Source organism: Erpetoichthys calabaricus, chromosome 3 (assembly GCF_900747795.2).
Source record: "Erpetoichthys calabaricus chromosome 3, fErpCal1.3, whole genome shotgun sequence".
Lineage (NCBI taxonomy): Eukaryota > Metazoa > Chordata > Cladistia > Polypteriformes > Polypteridae > Erpetoichthys > Erpetoichthys calabaricus.
In genome coordinates this window covers 125,710,160-125,729,433 of record NC_041396.2, presented here as the reverse complement: position 1 = coordinate 125,729,433, position 19,274 = coordinate 125,710,160, and the positions used below count along the sequence as shown (strand labels likewise).

Genomic DNA, 19,274 nt, shown 5'->3' with positions numbered 1-19,274 from the left:
AACAGGTTCCAGTTATGACCATTACGCGTAGAATTTCGAAATGAAACCTGCCTAACTTTTGTAAGTAAGCTGTAAGGAATGAGCCTGCCAAACTTCAGCCTTCTACCTACACGGGAAGTTGGAGAATTAGTGATGAGTGAGTGAGTGAGTGAGTGAGTGAGTGAGTGAGTGAGTGAGTGAGTGAGTCAGTCAGTCAGTCAGTCAGTGAGTCAGTCAGTGAGGGCTTTGCCTTTTATTAGTATAGATATATACATATCTACTTATATATATATATATATATATATATATATACGTATATATATATATATATATATATATATAGCAAAATACCCGCACTTCGCAGCGGAGAAGTAGTGTGTTAAAGAGGTTATGGAAAAGAAAAGGAAACACTTTAAAAATAATGTAACATGATTGTCAATGTAATTGTGTTGTCATTGTTATGAGTGTTGCTGTCATATATATATCTACACACACACACACATAAACATATATACACATACATACATACACATACATATATATATATATATATATATATATACATACATACATACACACATATATATACACAGACGCATATATATACATGTATATTTACATATCTACATATATATATACATATCTACATATCTACATATATATATACACATATATATACATATCTACATATATATATACACACATATATACACACACATATATATATATATATATATATATATATATATATATATATATATATATATATTATATATAGCTGATTACCCAGTGGATTCGCTCACTGAGTGCAAGAGAAAAAAATAAAATGTAGTATGTATAAAATAAGTTTGTTAATTGCCAAATTTATTTTTCCACAAATAAAGAGCACTTACAATAACATAGAAATCAATATAAACAACATTAACATCATTATCATATGAGAATATGAAGTAATATATAAGAAGCACATTGCATATAAATATAAATTATTAAACAGTAAAATCTTCTTCTATAATACGCTACCGTGGCTATTCGTTTGTCTGTCCAGGATTTTAAATCACCTGTAGCTCGCAAACCGTTTCACCTATTGACTTGAAATTTGGTACACATATACTACGTCACGTCTACTATTCGCTTTCGGGGTGATGATTTTATTACTCTTTTTATCTTTATTTTATTTTATTGTAGAATCAACTCACAGCTGCGCGCACCAGTGTGGCCGTGGCGGATGCGTACGGGTGCCTTTTTCATTCCCTACCACCTTCGCTAATCATTCTTGAGGCAGATTGAAGACTTAAGTGTCAGCTTAACTGAAAAATTAAAGAAAACATACTAAGTTATCGCAACACAAAAACTAACTTAATCAGTTTTAACGGGAAAAGATGCCGACGAAAGAAGAGAAGCAGCGGGACGCTAGGGTGAAGAGCTGCTCATTAAGCAGCAAGCGCATCAACCTCTGAGCAAACGAATGGTAAATGTACAGAGAAAGAGGATAAATAACATGAATGCTCATGTCAAGTGTATTCACTCCACGTTATCATGCAGTGCGCTGTTACTGGTATTTTGATAAAAGAATTTGAACAACATATAAGAAGTGTATAAATTATTAAACAGTAAAACATTAACATCCATATTACTAACCGAGAATGCTAAACCGGATGGACGCAGGGACATCCGGCCATGGGCCGTAGCCGCAAAAAGACGTACTGCGCAGGCGCCCCAAGAAATGAGGGGCCGCGAGAAGTGGATGAGGGGCCGCGAGAGGCGGACAAGACCACAGAAAAAAGGAGTGAGCACAGAAAAAAGGAGTCAAAGAAATGAGGCGGCGTGAGCACAGAAAAAAGGAAAAGGCACAGAAAAAAGTAGTCAAACGCAGGCAAAGCACGAAACCCATTGCACACGAAACTAGCACACAAAAAAAAAGAAGACGCTCACGCACAACAGCAAGGCACCCCCCCCCCCCCCCCCCTACAGGCACCGAACGGGACACACACCAAGAGGGGGATTTAACAAGCCCATGGAACACAAAAAAAAAAAGAACACAAAACCACCCCATACACCCTACAAGTAACGGACGGGACACACAAAGAGGGGGATTCAACAAGCCCCTGGAACACAAAAAGAAAGAAGACGCTCGCGCAACAACAATCCTCACCCGCCCCCCCCCCCACACATGAAAAAGAAGTGACACCCAAAGCCACATATCTAAAGGAAACGTCCATATTAAACATACGTCATCTCAACACCTTCACACTAGGCAGCATAGGTGGATCTCCTTACAATAAAGCACTATTAACCGTTCAACTGCAGAAAAGGCTCCATATTAACAGTGAGTGCGATCCTCCTTATTACTTAACCATATTTCGCACGCTGAGGAACAAACAAGTCATGAATACACGGTCACGGGTACAAAACGATTCGGATCGGATAACGGGACCAAACACACGAACACGAATGAAACAACAAAATACACGGGGGCGCATACAACGCGCTTCGGAAACAGCGGGAGAAAAAATGTCTCAGATCAAAAAACACAAAGCTCAAGTAACCCCGTTACAGAGATGTGCCCAAATGGACAGACACAATGAACGTAGACGCATACAGCGCGCGTCTCAAAGTGCTGCATCGAAACAAGCACGATTTCAAAAGAAAGAGCTCGCGACTCAGACATACAAAAAAGGGAGCGAATAGACAGAATAAATGAACGAAGACGTGTACAACGCGCATATGACCTGCCAGAAAACAAGCAAGCAAGACTCCAAAAGCAGAAAGCTCAACTGACCGACATACAAAAATGGACAAGGCTCGATACAAACAATGCATGACGTAGACTGAAACGGACTTTTGGCAAAGCGGAGGTGAATCAATTAAAACTACAAAATAGCGCGTCACAAATAATGGACATGCAACAACGTGGCACTCAAACGCCACAAGCAAAACATGCCCGTCGCGGACATCAACGCCAGACAACGCATTCAATAATGAGTCCACTATTGAGGAAAATTCATTGGGATTAATGAATGTCATTTGCAATCATTGTCATTCACTTAACTTCCCAGAAGAAACAACTGGCAATACAAATAATGAATTTACACATTGTTGTCAAAAGGGGCAGATTAGACTGCCTTCTTTACATTCATATCCTGAATATCTACAGAAGCTTCTAACTAATGATGTGCCTGAAAGTAAAAACTTTATGAACTGCATTAGATCTACAATAGTTCATTTGCTTTTGCATCTACCGGAGTACATATCAGGCCACCAAAAGGCAATGGCCCATACTGCTTTCGCATATGTGGTTAACAAAACGCACTATATTATGTCCAAAAAATATTAATGTTAATCACATTAATAACCAGGTCATTTCATTACTTCCTGGAGAGACACGGCTCTTTCTAAGCTCTGACAAAGTTGACTCTGATGACAACAATGAACATCTGAATTTCCCCTTAGAATATTTGAACACTATTAACCCAGACGGATGCCCACAACACAACCTTACCCTTAAAAACGGTGTTATTCAAGCAACAGTTCTTACAGAATCACATGCTAACAATACTGTTCTCATTCCTAGAATTGACCTTACGAGTTCTGACCTGGATTTACCTTTTACATTGAAACGCCGACAGTTCCCCATTAAACCTGCATTTGCCATGACCATCAACAAATCACAAGGACAAGCCATGGACAAGGTTGGCATCTACCTCTCTGAACCCGTTTTTGGACATGGACAACTTTTTGTTGCCTTCTCACGTGTTCGACGTTCATCTGACGTTAAAGTTAAAGTTATAAATGATCCATGCCAAGGAAGACTCATTCAAAGACAAGACATCATCTTTACTACTAATGTTGTATACAAAGAAATATTCCAATAAAACATTACTCTATGCCAAACACTCTATTTTTTATTTCATCATCCAAACCTGCACACTATTCTATATCTAATTCATACATCTCACTCTTTGTCATGCCCCAACGCCAGGGGTTGGCGAGCGAAGCGAGCAGGGGGCGGAGCCCCCTAGTTTAAGAAGTAAAGATACATTGAGTACTACTGCAGTGCTTTCGGGTATAGTACATTTTTTGTTTGCCCATTACATGCATAAATGTATACATTTTTTGGTGTACCTACCCGAGAACACGCGACATGACCCGGCAGTTAAAAGTTTCTCGCTCCAGCAATTTTAACTCTGTTACAAAATCATCCAAAGTCTCGTTTATACCTTGTGTCTTCTCATTAAACTTGTATCTCGCGAATATGGTATTGCAAACGGCAGCGGGAGCGTTTCTATAAACTCAATTTAAACTTACGATTTACACCGTGCTTTGAAGATGCATAGTACGCGACACGTGTTTCGCCGTAATTGTGGGCTCATCAGGCGTACACACTCACTGCACTCCCTTACGGGAATCGAACCTTGGATGTCAGTGCTAGAGGCGAAGCCCCATAACGTTGTGCCACGGCGTGTGGTTCGTTCATTTGACAGCATGTAGATCGGGGTAATTACATTGCAGGCATTCGTAGTCTGATTCACAATCTGATTGTATGGGTGGTTACCTACCAGATAACGCTTGTGGTTGGTCAGCAAGTCGGCTAACTTCTGCCACGGTGACCTCTTTCAGTTGCGAGAAGCAGATCATAGAATGGTTGAAATAGTTTAATATATATAGCAAAATCCCCGCACTTCGCAGGGGCGAATATGGTATTGCAAACGGCAGCGGGAGCGTTTCTATAAACTTAATTTAAAGTTACGGTTTATACTGTGCTTTGTTTCATATTCTTTTCCTACCTTATCAATTGTGTAATGTGTTTTTTGAACAGGTTTGATTCATCGAAGTGATCACTCCTGCTGCATTCAGTCACTTCACGTGAGCCGCTCTCTTGTGTGATGTTGCGATGTCCACGGGTTTATTTAATGTTAGCTAAGACCCGGCAGTTAAAAGTTTCTCGCTACAGCAATTTTAACTCTGTTACAAAGTGATCCAAACTCTCGTTTATACCTCGTGTCTTCTCATTAAACTTGTATGTCGCGAATATGGCATTGCAAACGGCAGCAGGAGCGTTTGTATAAAGGTAATTTAAACTTGCGGTTTACACCGTGCCCGGCAGTTAAAAGTTTCTCGCTACAGCAATTCTAACTGTTACAAAGTGATCCAAATTCTCGTTTATACATCGTGTCTTCTCATTAAACTTGTATCTCGCGAATATGGCATTGCAAACGGCAGCGGGAGTGTTTCTATAAAGTTAATTTAAGGTTACGGTTTACACCGTGCTTTTTTATACCTCGTGTCTTCTCATTAAAATTGTATCTCGCGAATATGGTATCGCAAACGGCAGCGGGAGCGTTTCTATAAACTTAATTTAAACTTATGGTTTACACCATGCTTTTTTATACCTCGTGTCTTATGAAGATGCTTGTATGCGTCACTCACTCGCTTCTTATTGTTTCGCTGCCTTGTCAATTGTGTAATGAATGTTTTCTTCAGCGCTCTTTGGGGCTCCTCCTTCTTTTCTACGTACTGAGTTCACAGTCAGTGCACGTGATTACGTGGGAGGCGTGATGACGCGACACGCAACTCCGTCTCCTACGGCAATCTTGCTGCTTTCCATTACAGTATATGGACAAAAAAGAGGTTCCAGTTATGACCATTACGCGTAGAATTTCGAAATGAAACCTGCCTAACTTTTGTAAGTAAGCTGTAAGGAATGAGCCTGCCAAATTTCAGCCTTCCACCTACACGGGAAGTTGGAGAATTAGTGATGAGTGAGTGAGTGAGTGAGTGAGTGAGTGAGTGAGTGAGTGAGTGAGTGAGTGAGTGAGTGAGTGAGTCAGTCAGTCAGTCAGTCAGTCAGTCAGTCAGTCAGTCAGTCAGTCAGTCAGTGAGGGCTTTGCCTTTTATTAGTATAGATATATTCACGGCATTCGTAGTCTGAATCACATTCTGATTGTATGGGTGGTTACCTACCAGGTAACGCTTATGGTTGGCCAGCAAGTCAGCTAACATCCGCCACGGTGCCTTCAGTTGTGAGAAGCAGATCATAGAATGGTTGAAAATAGTTTACTGTCAAATAATGCAAAGAGTACGCGACACGTGTTTCTCCCTAATTCTTGGCTCATCAGGCGTACACACTCACTGCACTCCCTTACGGGAATCGAACCTCAGACGTCAGCGCTAGAGGGGCTTCGCAGCGGTGAAGTATTGCTTTTAAATTTTAATTAAGAACAAAAGAAAACCTTTTTAAATTGAGGGAAAATATACCAATAACAATTTGTTAAGGATCTGTTTTTTTGTGAAGCTGCCTTTACACAGCCTGTCCGCTGTTTTAAAAACGAACGCCATATAAGGCCGTCCTTTCTCCTTGCTTAGCAGTTCTGTATTGTTTTATTGTTCGTTTATTACGATTGTTATAGTTCTCTTTGTATACCACATGGTCATATTACAACCGGAGTGCTGAACTGACAAAGTCGTGCAAGCTTACTGTTGAGAATGCAGCATATAGTTGTACAGGGGAAAAGAAATCTTGCCAAACTTAAACTTACGGTTTACACCGTGCTTTGTTTCCGCCTTAGCTGCACTTATGAATATGCTTGTATGCGTCACTCGCTCGCTTCTTATTGTTTCGCTGCCTTCTCAATTGTGTAATGAATGTTTTCTTCAGCGCTCTTTGGGGCTCTTCCTTGTTTTCTACGTACTGCGTTCACAGTCAGTTCACGTGATTACGTGGGAGGCGTGATGACGCGATACGCAACCCCGCCTCCCACGGCCAGCGAGCTGCAGTCCATTACAGTATATGGACAAAAAAGAGGTTCCAGTTATGACCGTTACGCTTTGAATTTCGAAATGAAACCTGCCTAACTTTTGTAAGTAAGCTGTAAGGAATGAGCCTGCCAAATTTCAGCCTTCCACCTACACGGGAAGTTGGAGAATTAGTGATGAGTGAGTGAGTCAGTGAGGGCTTTGCCTTTTATTAGTATAGATGTTGTTGTTGTTATTTATAGCGGGATCTACCACACTCTCCAATACATAGTCACAGCAAACATTCAGGGTCGGGACCAGGTCAGTGGCCAAGTTATACTGTTCCCTGCATTTATAATGTTCTTTGCATCACCAATCGACAACAGGTGCTTATAGCACGACTGCAATCGGCTCATAGTTGCTTCCGTGGCAACGGACAAACAGCCCTCCACAGACGCGGCAATCATGCTTTGGTGTGTCGTCCCATTCTGTGGGTCCCAAAAGAGTTCACAAACCCCACTATATATTATATATATGTATACTGTTTGTGTATTAGCTGTGATACCTGGATGTGCCAAGAAATTTTTCGAAAGCATTGGGTCTCGGTTATAGTGCAATCAGTTAAGCATATGTATCAGATGTACTATGTAACTAATTGAGTACATTTCTGTACATGATTTTTTTTTTTTTTTTTTTTTTTATCCAGGGGCTAATATCATTAGTTCCTTCTTTGTCGTGTGGTGGGTGTGTCAACATGCTACATCAGTGTATGCTCCCACCCCTCCTGCTTCTCCTCCTCCTCTAGAATATGCTAGATTCAATTGGCTATGAGTAAAACATTCCTGCAGCAGATCAATTCCTGCTTTTCCTATTACAATGAAAAATGCACCTTGTCTTGCCAATGCATATACTGTATTTTGGCAAGACAAGGTGCATTTATCCTTGTATTGTCAAAGGCAATAATTATCAATTATAAATTTTGTAGTAAGCATGCACCCCTATTAAAAGGTTCAGTCCTACTAATTGCTTGCTTCAATTCAAAATAATAGTGTCATGTTGCGACCATCAACAAAAGTCAAGATCATTCACTAGGAAAAACCAAAATTAATCTTTGGCACTATTGTTTTACTCTAATTATATTTACCTTATTCAAGTGTAAGGTGCTCCAATTAATTAATAATATTACCCTTTGGTAAAAAAATAATAATATCATAGGTAGAAAAGTCATGTAGTACTTCTGATATATCTGATTAACGAAGTACACTTTAACCAAGGCCCATTGTCTTAGGAAATTATTAAATTATTTGTTCTTATGGCAGGCTGTTCAATAACCAAGTTAAGACCTATAGATAGAAACTAGATAAATACGATTACATTTCTCAGAGGTAGGATGATTCTAAATTTAAAAATTATGTAAAACTCATTTAAACATTTATAGCAGTAACTCTTCTAAACATATACAAGTGTTAAGACCAATAAGAAAAGAAGAAAAAAAATAGAAATTTCACTCTAGACAGGTTACATTTGTCCCTAACTATGCCTGGACATTCAGGCCCCTACCTAGCCATTTTAATAATGTTCCACTGACTCTAATGACTCAAGCAAAAAAGCAAAGATGTAACACTGTGCCAGTGATTGTTCATGAGATTTGTTCCAATGCCTGAAAGATAAACTAACTTAGATTATATTTACACTAAGCTTTAGCAAACGAATAAATAATGGGATTTGAAGATACTGCTAAGATTGTCAAAAAGCAAAAACGTAAAACCTTAGGTGCTCCAAAAATAGTAAATAAGCATAGACAGAGACTGAACTCATGCTCAGGCACTTTTTGTGAAGAGTCTCTGGGTGTCTTTCTTTGGTTTTCTCTGGGTACTCCACTTAAATCCAAAAGTGTTATATTAACTGACAACTCCAACATTGTTCCATATGTGTGAGTGTAGTGATGTGTGTAAGTGTTGCCTGTGATGGCCTGGCTTCCAACCTTGTTTGATTCCTGACTGGTGCTTAATCTTGATGGATGTAAGCATTAATATATTTTCATTCTAAGATATATGAAGACTAAGCACATTGAAAATTGGCCCTTAGGTTAACTAGATACTAGAGGTTTATGTTCATATGTTCTAGCTGTAGAAGAAATATATACAGAAAATACACATTACAATTTTCGATCTATACCTTGCATCAATACATAAAACATTTCTCTCTTTTAATATCAAATTGTTAGTTTAAATTGCCAGGATGTGAAGAGTACTGGCATAACTTTTCGTGCTATAATATGTGAGGCACACAAATACAAAGCCTCATTCAATTATTCACCATTACCTACTATTACTACTAAAAATTAATCTCTGCATTTAAATGAAGTGATAAACAGAGCAAAAAAACCACATTTTGTGTTATACTTCACTCAAAATGCATTTTTTATATGTTACTTAAGTCATTTTTTCATTGAGAAAGTATATAATAAAGATTCTAATAGAATGAGACCCAATAGTGACCAATGTTGGACAATGCCCAAAGTCATTTTTGAGAGGAGTACTCTTTTAAAAACTTTATTTTAAGGATGATTTTTCAACCAAAAATAAATTTGTTAACTCTTACGGTTATCCCTTAACTCTGTCTCTTCAGTCTCCATTATTCAGTGCTTTGTGACCATAGGTTAGTCACTTTTTCCCAATCCTTTAATGGTCCAAAACAGTTTTAGAAATGATGTATCTACGAAGGTTGTATTGCGTCAGCTTCTTTCTGTTGAGGTTACTGCTGCTTGGCTTTTCTCTACATTCATAATGGCTAACACGGTACAACACCCTAGTACTACAAATTGCCTTTGATATTTTAATTACCCTTGTATAATGATATTCATAATTTATGTTTTCATAACTGTCATGGGTTTATGCAAGAGTTTGTCCTAAATAGTAATAAAGCTGAAAAATGAAATAAATAGGAACTGACTCTCAAAAAAACATTATTGTCACAATATTAAGTTTCTTAGTAAGATATTATTTACAGTTACATAAACATCCTCTCTTACTGAGGCCATAGTTTACTAATTCTATCATATAATCATACTATAAAGCTATTTATCAAATCGGTTGAAACCATATACAGTAATCCCTCACCTATCGCGGGGGTTACGTTCCAGAGCCCACCGCGATAGGTGAAAATCCGCGAAGTAGCGAGCTATATTTATTTTATTATTTATACATATTTTAAGGCTTTATAAATCCTTCCCACACTCTTATAAACCTTTCTCACTCTCTTGTTAACCTTTCCCACGCTCTTATAAACACTTCCTATGCTCTTAAACACTTTCTACATTCTTAAACACCTCAGACCAACACTGCACACTGCACGCAGCGATCAGACGTCAATGTGTCTGCACTCGCTTTGTGAAGGGGGGCAGCTGAACTCACGCTGAGCAGAAATGGACTTTGTGCTGCTTCTGCCAAAATGCCTGCTTGTCGCTCTGCGCGAGGAGTGTGTGTGTGTGTGTGTGTGTGGGTGTGTGAGAGCTGAACGCACGTTCGCTCAAACCCCCCTCCCCGGAGGCGCAGTACGCTCCTGCCACTTCGCATTGTCAAGGGGGTGGGGAGCTGAATGAACGCTAAGGAGAAGTGGACTTTGTGCTGGCTTTGTGCTGCTTGTCGCTCTGCGTGTCAATAATTTTAAGCCTGTACATCACCATCCTGTCTCACTGTCTTGTCTTGCGTGAAGTTAAAATGTTTTATAATAGTGAGATGTTACTCATATCCTTAGCCCGACATCCACATATCATATGTGTTAACAAAGTGTGTTTTATAAGTTTACATGTGTTTAAAAGCATGTGGGATGGGTATTTTAAGGCTTAAACTATAAAAATGTTTATTTATATGGTCTTTCTATATCGCGGATTTTCTCCTGTTGCTGATGGGTCTGGAACATAACTTCAGCGATAGGCGGGCAATCACTTGTATTTAAAAACCCGCGAAGTCGTGAATCCACGAAAAGTGAACCGCGAAGTAGCGAGGGATTACTGTAGACAAAAATCAAGCACTCCTATATCAAGTACTGAAATATCAGTGAGAGGGGATGACTGCTATGATCACTGATGAATTAAATTTTACAACTCTACATGGAGTGACCAAATTAGGGGATGTTAGCTCTACATAAACCATTACTGAAGATAACAGATGGATAATTAAAAATGGTATTTAAAATTATTTTTCTAAATATGTAATATTTTTGGTACTGATGTTTGAGCAACTTTCATCTGCACACTCCTTGCATGTTGAATTTGGTATTTATAACAAAGTACAATAATTTAAAACACCAGAATAGGACGAAATTTAATAAACCAAATTATTTTGCCAACATCAGTGGTTAAACATTTTGATTTTAATATTGACAATCATTTTAACAGATTTTGTATTTTATTAAAAGGATAACTAATGGTCTTAGATATATTATTGTACTTGTGCATTTTATATTTTCGATAAACTCTTGAAATACAATTCACCCAATACTAATAATAGTACAAATTTCTATCTCTCTACAACTAACGCTCTTTTCAAACAGTGCTTCTCTTTTTTCAGGAAGCAAAAGATTAAAGACATAACCTTCTCTCACTTTCTCGGAAGGGTCACTCTAGGTTTCTGCCAATTTAGAGATGAATCTGGCATTTCCATTTATTTTTCTGGTCTTATTTATGTCTGTGTATCTGTCAGGCCTTGTATTATGACACTGTACTAAGACTTCATTCTGGCTCTAGCTAATTATTCCCTCGAGTCATACAGTTTACGTAGTCAGATTCAATTTACATTGTGCTTGGTTGTAGTTGTTCAAAACTTCAGACTCAGTTTGTTGATGTGACTTGAGCTATCTTTCTTGCACAATTTATCTTGAGGCTCCACTTAGATGTCTACTCTTCTCACTATATTTGCTTCATAATATAAACCTGCCATCTCTTATTCAATTTAGACAAGTTTTAATAGAAAAACAAGTGGATAATCCTGAAGTTATGAAAACATCCAATATTGAGAAAATGCTCTTAAAATTCTGTAGCCTCACAGATGCAACATCAAAATATCTCTTACGGTTAACTTTTGTTAATTTTGGAATTCCTAAACCAAGATAAGTATTTCTTCACTAGATTGGAGGCATTATTGAAACAGACAAGTTACTGGATTTTTAATTTGCTTGCTTATGATAATCTTGTAGTAGTATTAAAATATTCCGGAATGAATACATGCAGTTCTCACCATTTTTTGCTGCCCAGATAGATATGAAAGCATTTAATGAAAAGACACAGCCTCCTATACAGAGAACAATTTTCTTACAGCAACTAGCAGGGCTCTTCAGTTGTATATATTTTTACAGTTGCTGTTAAAGATCAATCATGATTACACACATCAGTCTGATTAAGACTAGATAAATATAACAAGATACTTACCTGGAGGAAGGGATGTGAAAACTCATGTTCTGGGGTTTCCTTACATCCTTTGGCAGAAAAGTTATCAGCCCATCTTTACAAAAAAAAAAAGCAGATAAGTTGATGTTAAGCATCTGCTAAAATTAAACTATAATACAGTAACGATACAGAATTATTTGCAGATTTGTATCAAAAGAAATTATACAGTGAACACAGAATGCTATAATGAAAGTGATTTTAATATTAAACATTCTGAGCAATGCAACAAGCAAACTTTCAGAAAACAGATTCTGTGCTTATTACATTTTCGCTGCTGTACTATAGTATTGCAATGATCAGAGGTCTACCTTTTTGGCATAAGAAGCAATGCAGTATCCAACATTGCAAAAAAATTACTCACTTCCATTCCGGACTTGTTTGTCAATCAACATAACTATAAACTTTTCGAAAGAAACTGGAAAATATACAAACTCCACACACAGCTCACTACAACCAAATATCAAAATTGGTTGTAAGCACTGAATGGAAATGTGTCAGCCATACCCGACTCAATAACACTGGTGTCAGTTCCAATCACCAGATTAGAGACTATTCACAATGAAGTACAGCATGTTAAAATCGCCAACACTGTCTGAATGCATATACAAAAATGGAGACTTAAAAGAGCAGACACTCCAAAAAAACAAAAAAACAAAGGCCCAGTCCTAAAATTCATTGTCTCTGACAGTAGTATTAGCAGTGCCCATCCACCTGGTAGTGTATTTTTCTTGAAGTAATAGAATAAAAAGTTGCAAATGATTATTAATAACACTAGAAAACTTAAAAGAAGCTGCTGTATCAATATACCATCTCTTAACAGCTTTGGTCAATGGTCACCATGTTACAAAAAAGATGTTGCACATGTAGAGCACGTCCACGGAAAGATTACTGTGCAAAAAAAAATTAAAAAATGTTTGTACTTTCCAGTATACCTCAAGTAACAGTTTACACAATATTCTTTACTTACTGTATATGCAAAATACTACCTTAGAAAATCTCAAACTTCAATGTACCTCTTATGACTAATTTCATATTAAATTTATGAGTTCGTAAATCACCAATTTAAACTGAATCATTTAAGAAATTTAAAGAAATCTACAAAGACCATTGCAACTGCTCGGCATTAAAATAAACAAAAATATTCCATTATAATATCAAACTACAATCTTGCCAGTAGAATAAAACATTTATAAATTATGGGATAAAACAGAAAACACTCTAAAAATTGTAATAACATATTGTGTTTTAAGAAATAAACAGCCAACAGTTCAACCATTACAATTAAAACTATACTTCTCTAAAACCAAGTTAATAGATTCACGCCTCAATCACAACATACACCTGAATCAACTCAGTGTAGGCTTGATAGGTCTCTAAGAGGACTGCGGCATTGGGGAAAAAAGCCTCTTTGCTAAACGGAACTAAAGAACATTGTTTAAATGTTACCACCTTAAGCCTAAATATGGAATTGGTTGTGAAATGATGGGTTCTTTCAGTGTTGTCCAAAAACAACACCTATTTTGACCACTCTGGCAGGTAAAGTCTTTTTCTTTTTCACCCTTTCCAGGAATATCTGAACTCCTCGGCAGCTTTGCAAGCCCCTTCTGTGTACACAACACTAGATTAACTAAATCATCCAATGTCTTCACCTGTTGTTGCTGAAGATGAGGAAAAGGTTCACTTGAGGAAGAAGAGGCCAGGATTATTTGAGAGCGAGCAAATCAGGACAGGAGACAAGAAAGGGAAAGCTTGGTGTTTACATTTGTGATAATTACAGACATACTAAGATTAGAGACTGAGATGAACTTAAAGTGTGTGTTGAGAGTTTTTTTGGCAAAGCACGGTTTTAAATAAATAATTAGGAGTCCAAAAGCGTGCAGGCTCCATAATGCTTCACACCTTTTTAAATGGAATATAGTTAAAGGGAAGAACAAAATAATCAATAAAAAGCATCACAGAATAAAACATAAAATCCCATGAATTGTGTGCATATTGTGGTACCAACAGGCTATCAAAATGCAGGATACAGTCAGGCAGATAAAATCCACAAAAGAGACAAAAAGAAGATACTGTATATCACCATCACAAAGAAAGGATACAAAGATAGTGTGATGTAATAGATAAAGAATTAGACTTTAAACCCTAAAGCTGCCAGTTCAGTTTTTCCTGTGAAAAGTCATTAATTCAGTCAGTATTCCAGCTGTGAAAAACAAATATAAATAACTGTAATGAATTACGAGCTTCTACGTTACCCTGAATAAGATAGTCAGCCAAATATAAAATAATAGCTTTTGCAAGCAAGTGAGGATGTACAGGCTACCAAGGTGGTAAACTAAGCCATCTAGACTAATGTTTCCAGGCAAACTAAAATAACTTTGAGCAACAGAGCTTTGGAAGGAGAGGAAGTTCCCCATTATGCTTGAGAGCATTCAGCAAAGCAAGTATCAATGCAAGCCTGGCCTACACTACCAGAGAGAGACAGAATTAAAGTACCTGGTGACCAATAAGTGGCAACACATGGCCAACGTCTAGAGCAGGGGTGTCCAACTCTGGTCCTGTTGGGCCGCAGTGGCTGCAGGTTTTCATTTTAACCATCTTCTTAATTAGTAAGCCGCTTTTGCTGCTGATTAACTTGTTTTGCCTTAGTTTTAATTGACGTGACTCAGACCCCTTGGCAGCCAAACAATAATGAGACACAAAACAAGCCGCCACATGACCATCCATCCATCCATCCATCCATTTTCCAACCCGCTGAATCCGAACACAGGGTCGCGGGGATCTGCTGGAGCCAATCCCAGCCAACACAGGGCACAAGGCAGTGAACCAATCCTGGGCAGGGTGCCAACCCACCGCAGGACACACACAAACACACCCAAACACCAAGCACACACTAGGGCCAATTCAGAATCACCAGCTAACCTGAAAATAAAGAAAGTCTCAGTGTTTCCTTAAGAGGGATTAGCTCTCTGGAAATGTGTTCTTTTGAATTGCGGCGTTTTAATTAACCTGAATTTAAATAATTATAAATAAAAAAGGTATTATCCCCACCCATCATGCTATATGATGGTTACAAGATTACACGAGATGTACAAAGGATAATCTAGCTCTTTACTGACGGGTTCACGCGGTATTACAGACGGGAAGCTTATGACAAACTCTATTAAGCAATGTGGAGGTCTTGACCAACGCAGTCTGTCATCTTTCGTCGCCACGCTGAAAGGATTTTCACCGGACGGAAGACATAATCTTCCGCCCGGCAGCTTCAAAGTGTTGGCCGTAGGTTCATCCTTATATTCGGGTTACTCCATGTTCAGGCTCTTTCCCTGGATCCAAACAAGGACAGGAAATGACTCAAACCCCACCTTCAAAAATACAGGAATAGCACAATGTCTACATACAGTTCTCATTCTCCCAACAAGGAAAGAGGATAGTGTGCTGACAGAAGACAGAAATATACTAGTCTGTCTTTAGGCTGACTATTCAATTCTCCAGTTGTCTTTGGCTCTCTAGTCCTGTGCTTGGCTCGGCAATTCTAAATGCTGATGCTGAGCCCCTGTGTACCATACTTGGTCTGCCTGTATGAATGACTCCATAACAGTGGGCACAGAGAACAATGACATTAAACTTAATAACAAAACATATTATAACACTCAGTCTGTTGGTCTGCTCAGGTCACCAAAACATCTTGACGGTGGTCTTAGAAAAAATAGAAAATCAACTGCCTTCTGTCGCAGAATGAGAGTAGCAACAAGTCATGATATTTAATAAATTATTTAATTTACAGTAAGAACAGGCTTCTCATTAAGAAACTGGTTGGAGTGAAATTGGCTGGAGTTTGATATTCCAATTTAGCTGGTCATCTGTTGGCTCGTTTCACATCTCATTTCTGTTTGGCTGCCACTTAATAAAGAAACAAATCAATTCAGAGGGCTGAATCCTTAAAACCAGGGCTATTATAATGAAGGAAAAAGGAGTTAATTAGTAGTGAAAACTGCTCGCTGATTAGGAAAATGGTTAGAATGAAAACCTGCAGCCACTGCGGCCCACCAGGACTGGAGTTGGACACCCCTGATCTAGAGACTGGGCTTATGTTGCCTATTTAAGGGAAACTTTCCTCTCTGACTGCAACACAGTCCAACACAGTTCCTTACTGGGTTAAGCTGGATTTTGTTGTCTCTTTGAGTGAAGAAATACAATATAAAAGATATAGAAAACTATGCCCTTAGCATTACCCTTCCTCCCTATAGGCAAGCCTAGTAAATGTCTTACTTAATAAAAAGAAAAATTATAAAAGTTTACCTTAGGCTTACTAAATGTCTCAATTAATAAACAGTCATAGGAATGGCAATAATTTATCTTGTGGTGTGCAGGAGGGGTCAGGGGTGGTTTATTAGTTCCCTCAATATTACAAAGCTGGGGAGCGGTTATGGAAACTGCCCGATTTATCTTAACATGTGCACATATTAAAATTATTCACTTCCATTTTCTTACCAGCAGCAGAAAAAAGATCTTCTTGTTTCGGTTGCTCCCGTTAGGGAATGCCACAGCGGATCATCTTCTCTTTCTGTCCTCTGCATCTTGCTCTGTTACACCCATCACCTGCATGTCCTCTCTCACCAGATCGATAAACCATCGCTTAGGCCTTCCTCTTTTCCTCTTCCCTGGCAGCTCTATCCTTAGCATCCTTCTCCCAATATATCCAGCATCTCTCCTCTGCACAGGTCCAAACCAACGCAATCTCACCTCTATGACTTTGTCTCCCAACCGTCCAACTTGAGCTGACCCTCTAATGTACTCATTGCTAATCCTATCCATCCTCGTCACACCCAGTGCAAATCTTAGCATCTTTAACTCTGCCACCTCCAGCTCTGTCTCCTGCTTTCTGGTCAGTGCCACCGTCTCCAACCCGTATAACATAGCTGGTCTCACTACCGTCCTGTAGACCTTCCCTTTCACTCTTGCTGATACCCGTCTTTCACAAATTACTCATGACACTCTTCTCCACTCATTCCACCCTGCCTGCACTCTCTTTTTCACCTCTCTTCCACAATCCCCATTTCTCTGTACTGCTGATCCCAAGTATTTAAACTCATCCACCTTCGTCAACTCTACTCCCTGCATCCCCACCATTCCACTGACCTCCCTCTCATTTACACACATGTACTCTGTCTTGTTTCTACTGACCTTCATTCCTCTCCTCTCTAGAGCATATCTCCACCTCTCTAGGGTCTCTTCAACCTGCTCCCTACTATTGCTACAGATCACAATGTCATCAACAAACATCATAGTCCACAGGGACTCCGGTCAAATCTCCTCTGTCAACCTGTCCATCACCATTGCAAATAAGAAAGGGCTCAGAGCTGATCCCTGATGTAATCCCACCTCCAACTTGAATGCATCCGTCACTCCTACCGCAGACCTCACCACTGTCACACTTCCCTCGTACATATCCAGTACAACTCTTACGTACTTCTCTGCCACTCCCAACTTCCTCATACAATACCACAGCTCCTCTCGAGGCACCCTGTCATATGCTTTCTCCAGGTCCACAAAGACACAATGCAACTCCTTTCTGGCGTTCTCTAAACTTCTCCATCAACATCCTCAGAGCAAACATTGCATCTGTAGTGCTCTTTCTTGGCATGAAACCATACTGCTGCTCACTAATCATCACCTCACTTCTTAACCTAGTTTCCACTACTTTTTCTCATAACTTCATGCTGTGGCTCATCAGTTTTATTCCCCTGTAGTTACTGCAGTCCTGCACATCCCCCTTATTCTTAAATATCGGCACCAGTACACTTCTTCTCCACTCCTCAGGCATCCTCTCACTTTCCAAGATTCCATTAAACAATCTGGTTAAAAACTCCACTGCCATCTCTCCTAAACATCTCCATGCTTCCATAGGTATGTCATCTGGACCAACGGCCTTTCCATTTTTCATCCTCTTCATAGCTGTCCTTACTTCCTCCTTGCTAATCCATTGCACTTCCTGATTCACTATCTCGTTCTCTTCATTCATCAGCCTCTCAAAGTACTCTTTCCATCTGCTGAACACACTCTCATTCCTTGTGAGTACGTTTCCATCTTCATCCTTTAACACCCTAACCTGCTGCACATCTTTCCCAGCTCGGTCCCTCTGTCTAGCCAATCGGTACATGTCCTTTTCTCCCTCCTTAGTGTCCAACCTCTCATATAACTCATCATACGCCTTTTCTTTAGCATTTGCCACCTCTCTCTTCACCTTGCGCCTTATCTCCTTGTACTCTTGTCTACTTTCTGCATCTCTCTGACTATCCCACTTCTTCTTTGCCATCCTCTTCCTCTGTATACTCTCCTGTACTTCCCCATTCCACCACCAAGTTTTCTTTTCCTCCTTCCTCTGTCTAGATGTCACACCAAGCACTCTTCTTTCTGTTACCCTTACTACATCTGCTGTAGTTTCCCAACTATCTGGTAACTCTTCACTACCACCCAGTGCCTGTCTCACCTTCTCCCTAAACTCAACCTTGCAGCCTTCCTTTTTCACCATTTGTTCCTTGGCTCTGCCCTCACTTTCTTCCTCTTCTTGATCTCCAATGTCATCCTACAGACCACCATCCTATGCTGCTTAACTACACTTTCCCCTGCCACCACTTTCCAGTCTTCAATCTCCTTCAGATCAACTCTTCTGCATAGGATGTAATCTACCTGTGTGCATCTTCCTCCACTCTTGTACGTAACCATATGTTCCTCCCTCTTCTTAAAATATGTATTCACCACAGCCATGTCCATCCTTTTGGCAAAATCCACTATCCTCTGACCATCTTCATTCCTCTCCATGACACCATACCTACCCATCACCTCCTGGTCTCCACTGTTCCCTTCACCAACATGCCCATTGAAATCCGCTCCAATCACCACTTTCTGTCCCTTGGGTACACTGTTCATCACTTCATCCAAATCACTCCAAAAATCTTCTTTCTCACCCATTGCACACCCAACTTGCGGGGTATATGCACTAACAACATTCATTATCACACCTCCAATTTCCAGCTTCATAATCATTACTCTGCCTGACACTCTTTTCACCTCCAAAGCACTCTTGACATACTGTTCTTTCAGAATAACT

General features: G+C 39.2%; 1 protein-coding gene across 1 annotated transcript in view; it reads right to left on the bottom strand.

Annotated features, from left to right (window-relative positions):
- The window catches only part of slc35f6 (solute carrier family 35 member F6), a 159,215-nt gene that overhangs the window by 83,211 nt on the left and 56,730 nt on the right, over nt 1–19,274 (bottom strand). Inside the window, exon 2 of the mRNA XM_028797343.2 lies at nt 12,146–12,218. Coding sequence (XP_028653176.1) covers nt 12,146–12,218 — 73 coding nt within the window. The remainder of the gene's footprint in view (nt 1–12,145; nt 12,219–19,274) is intronic.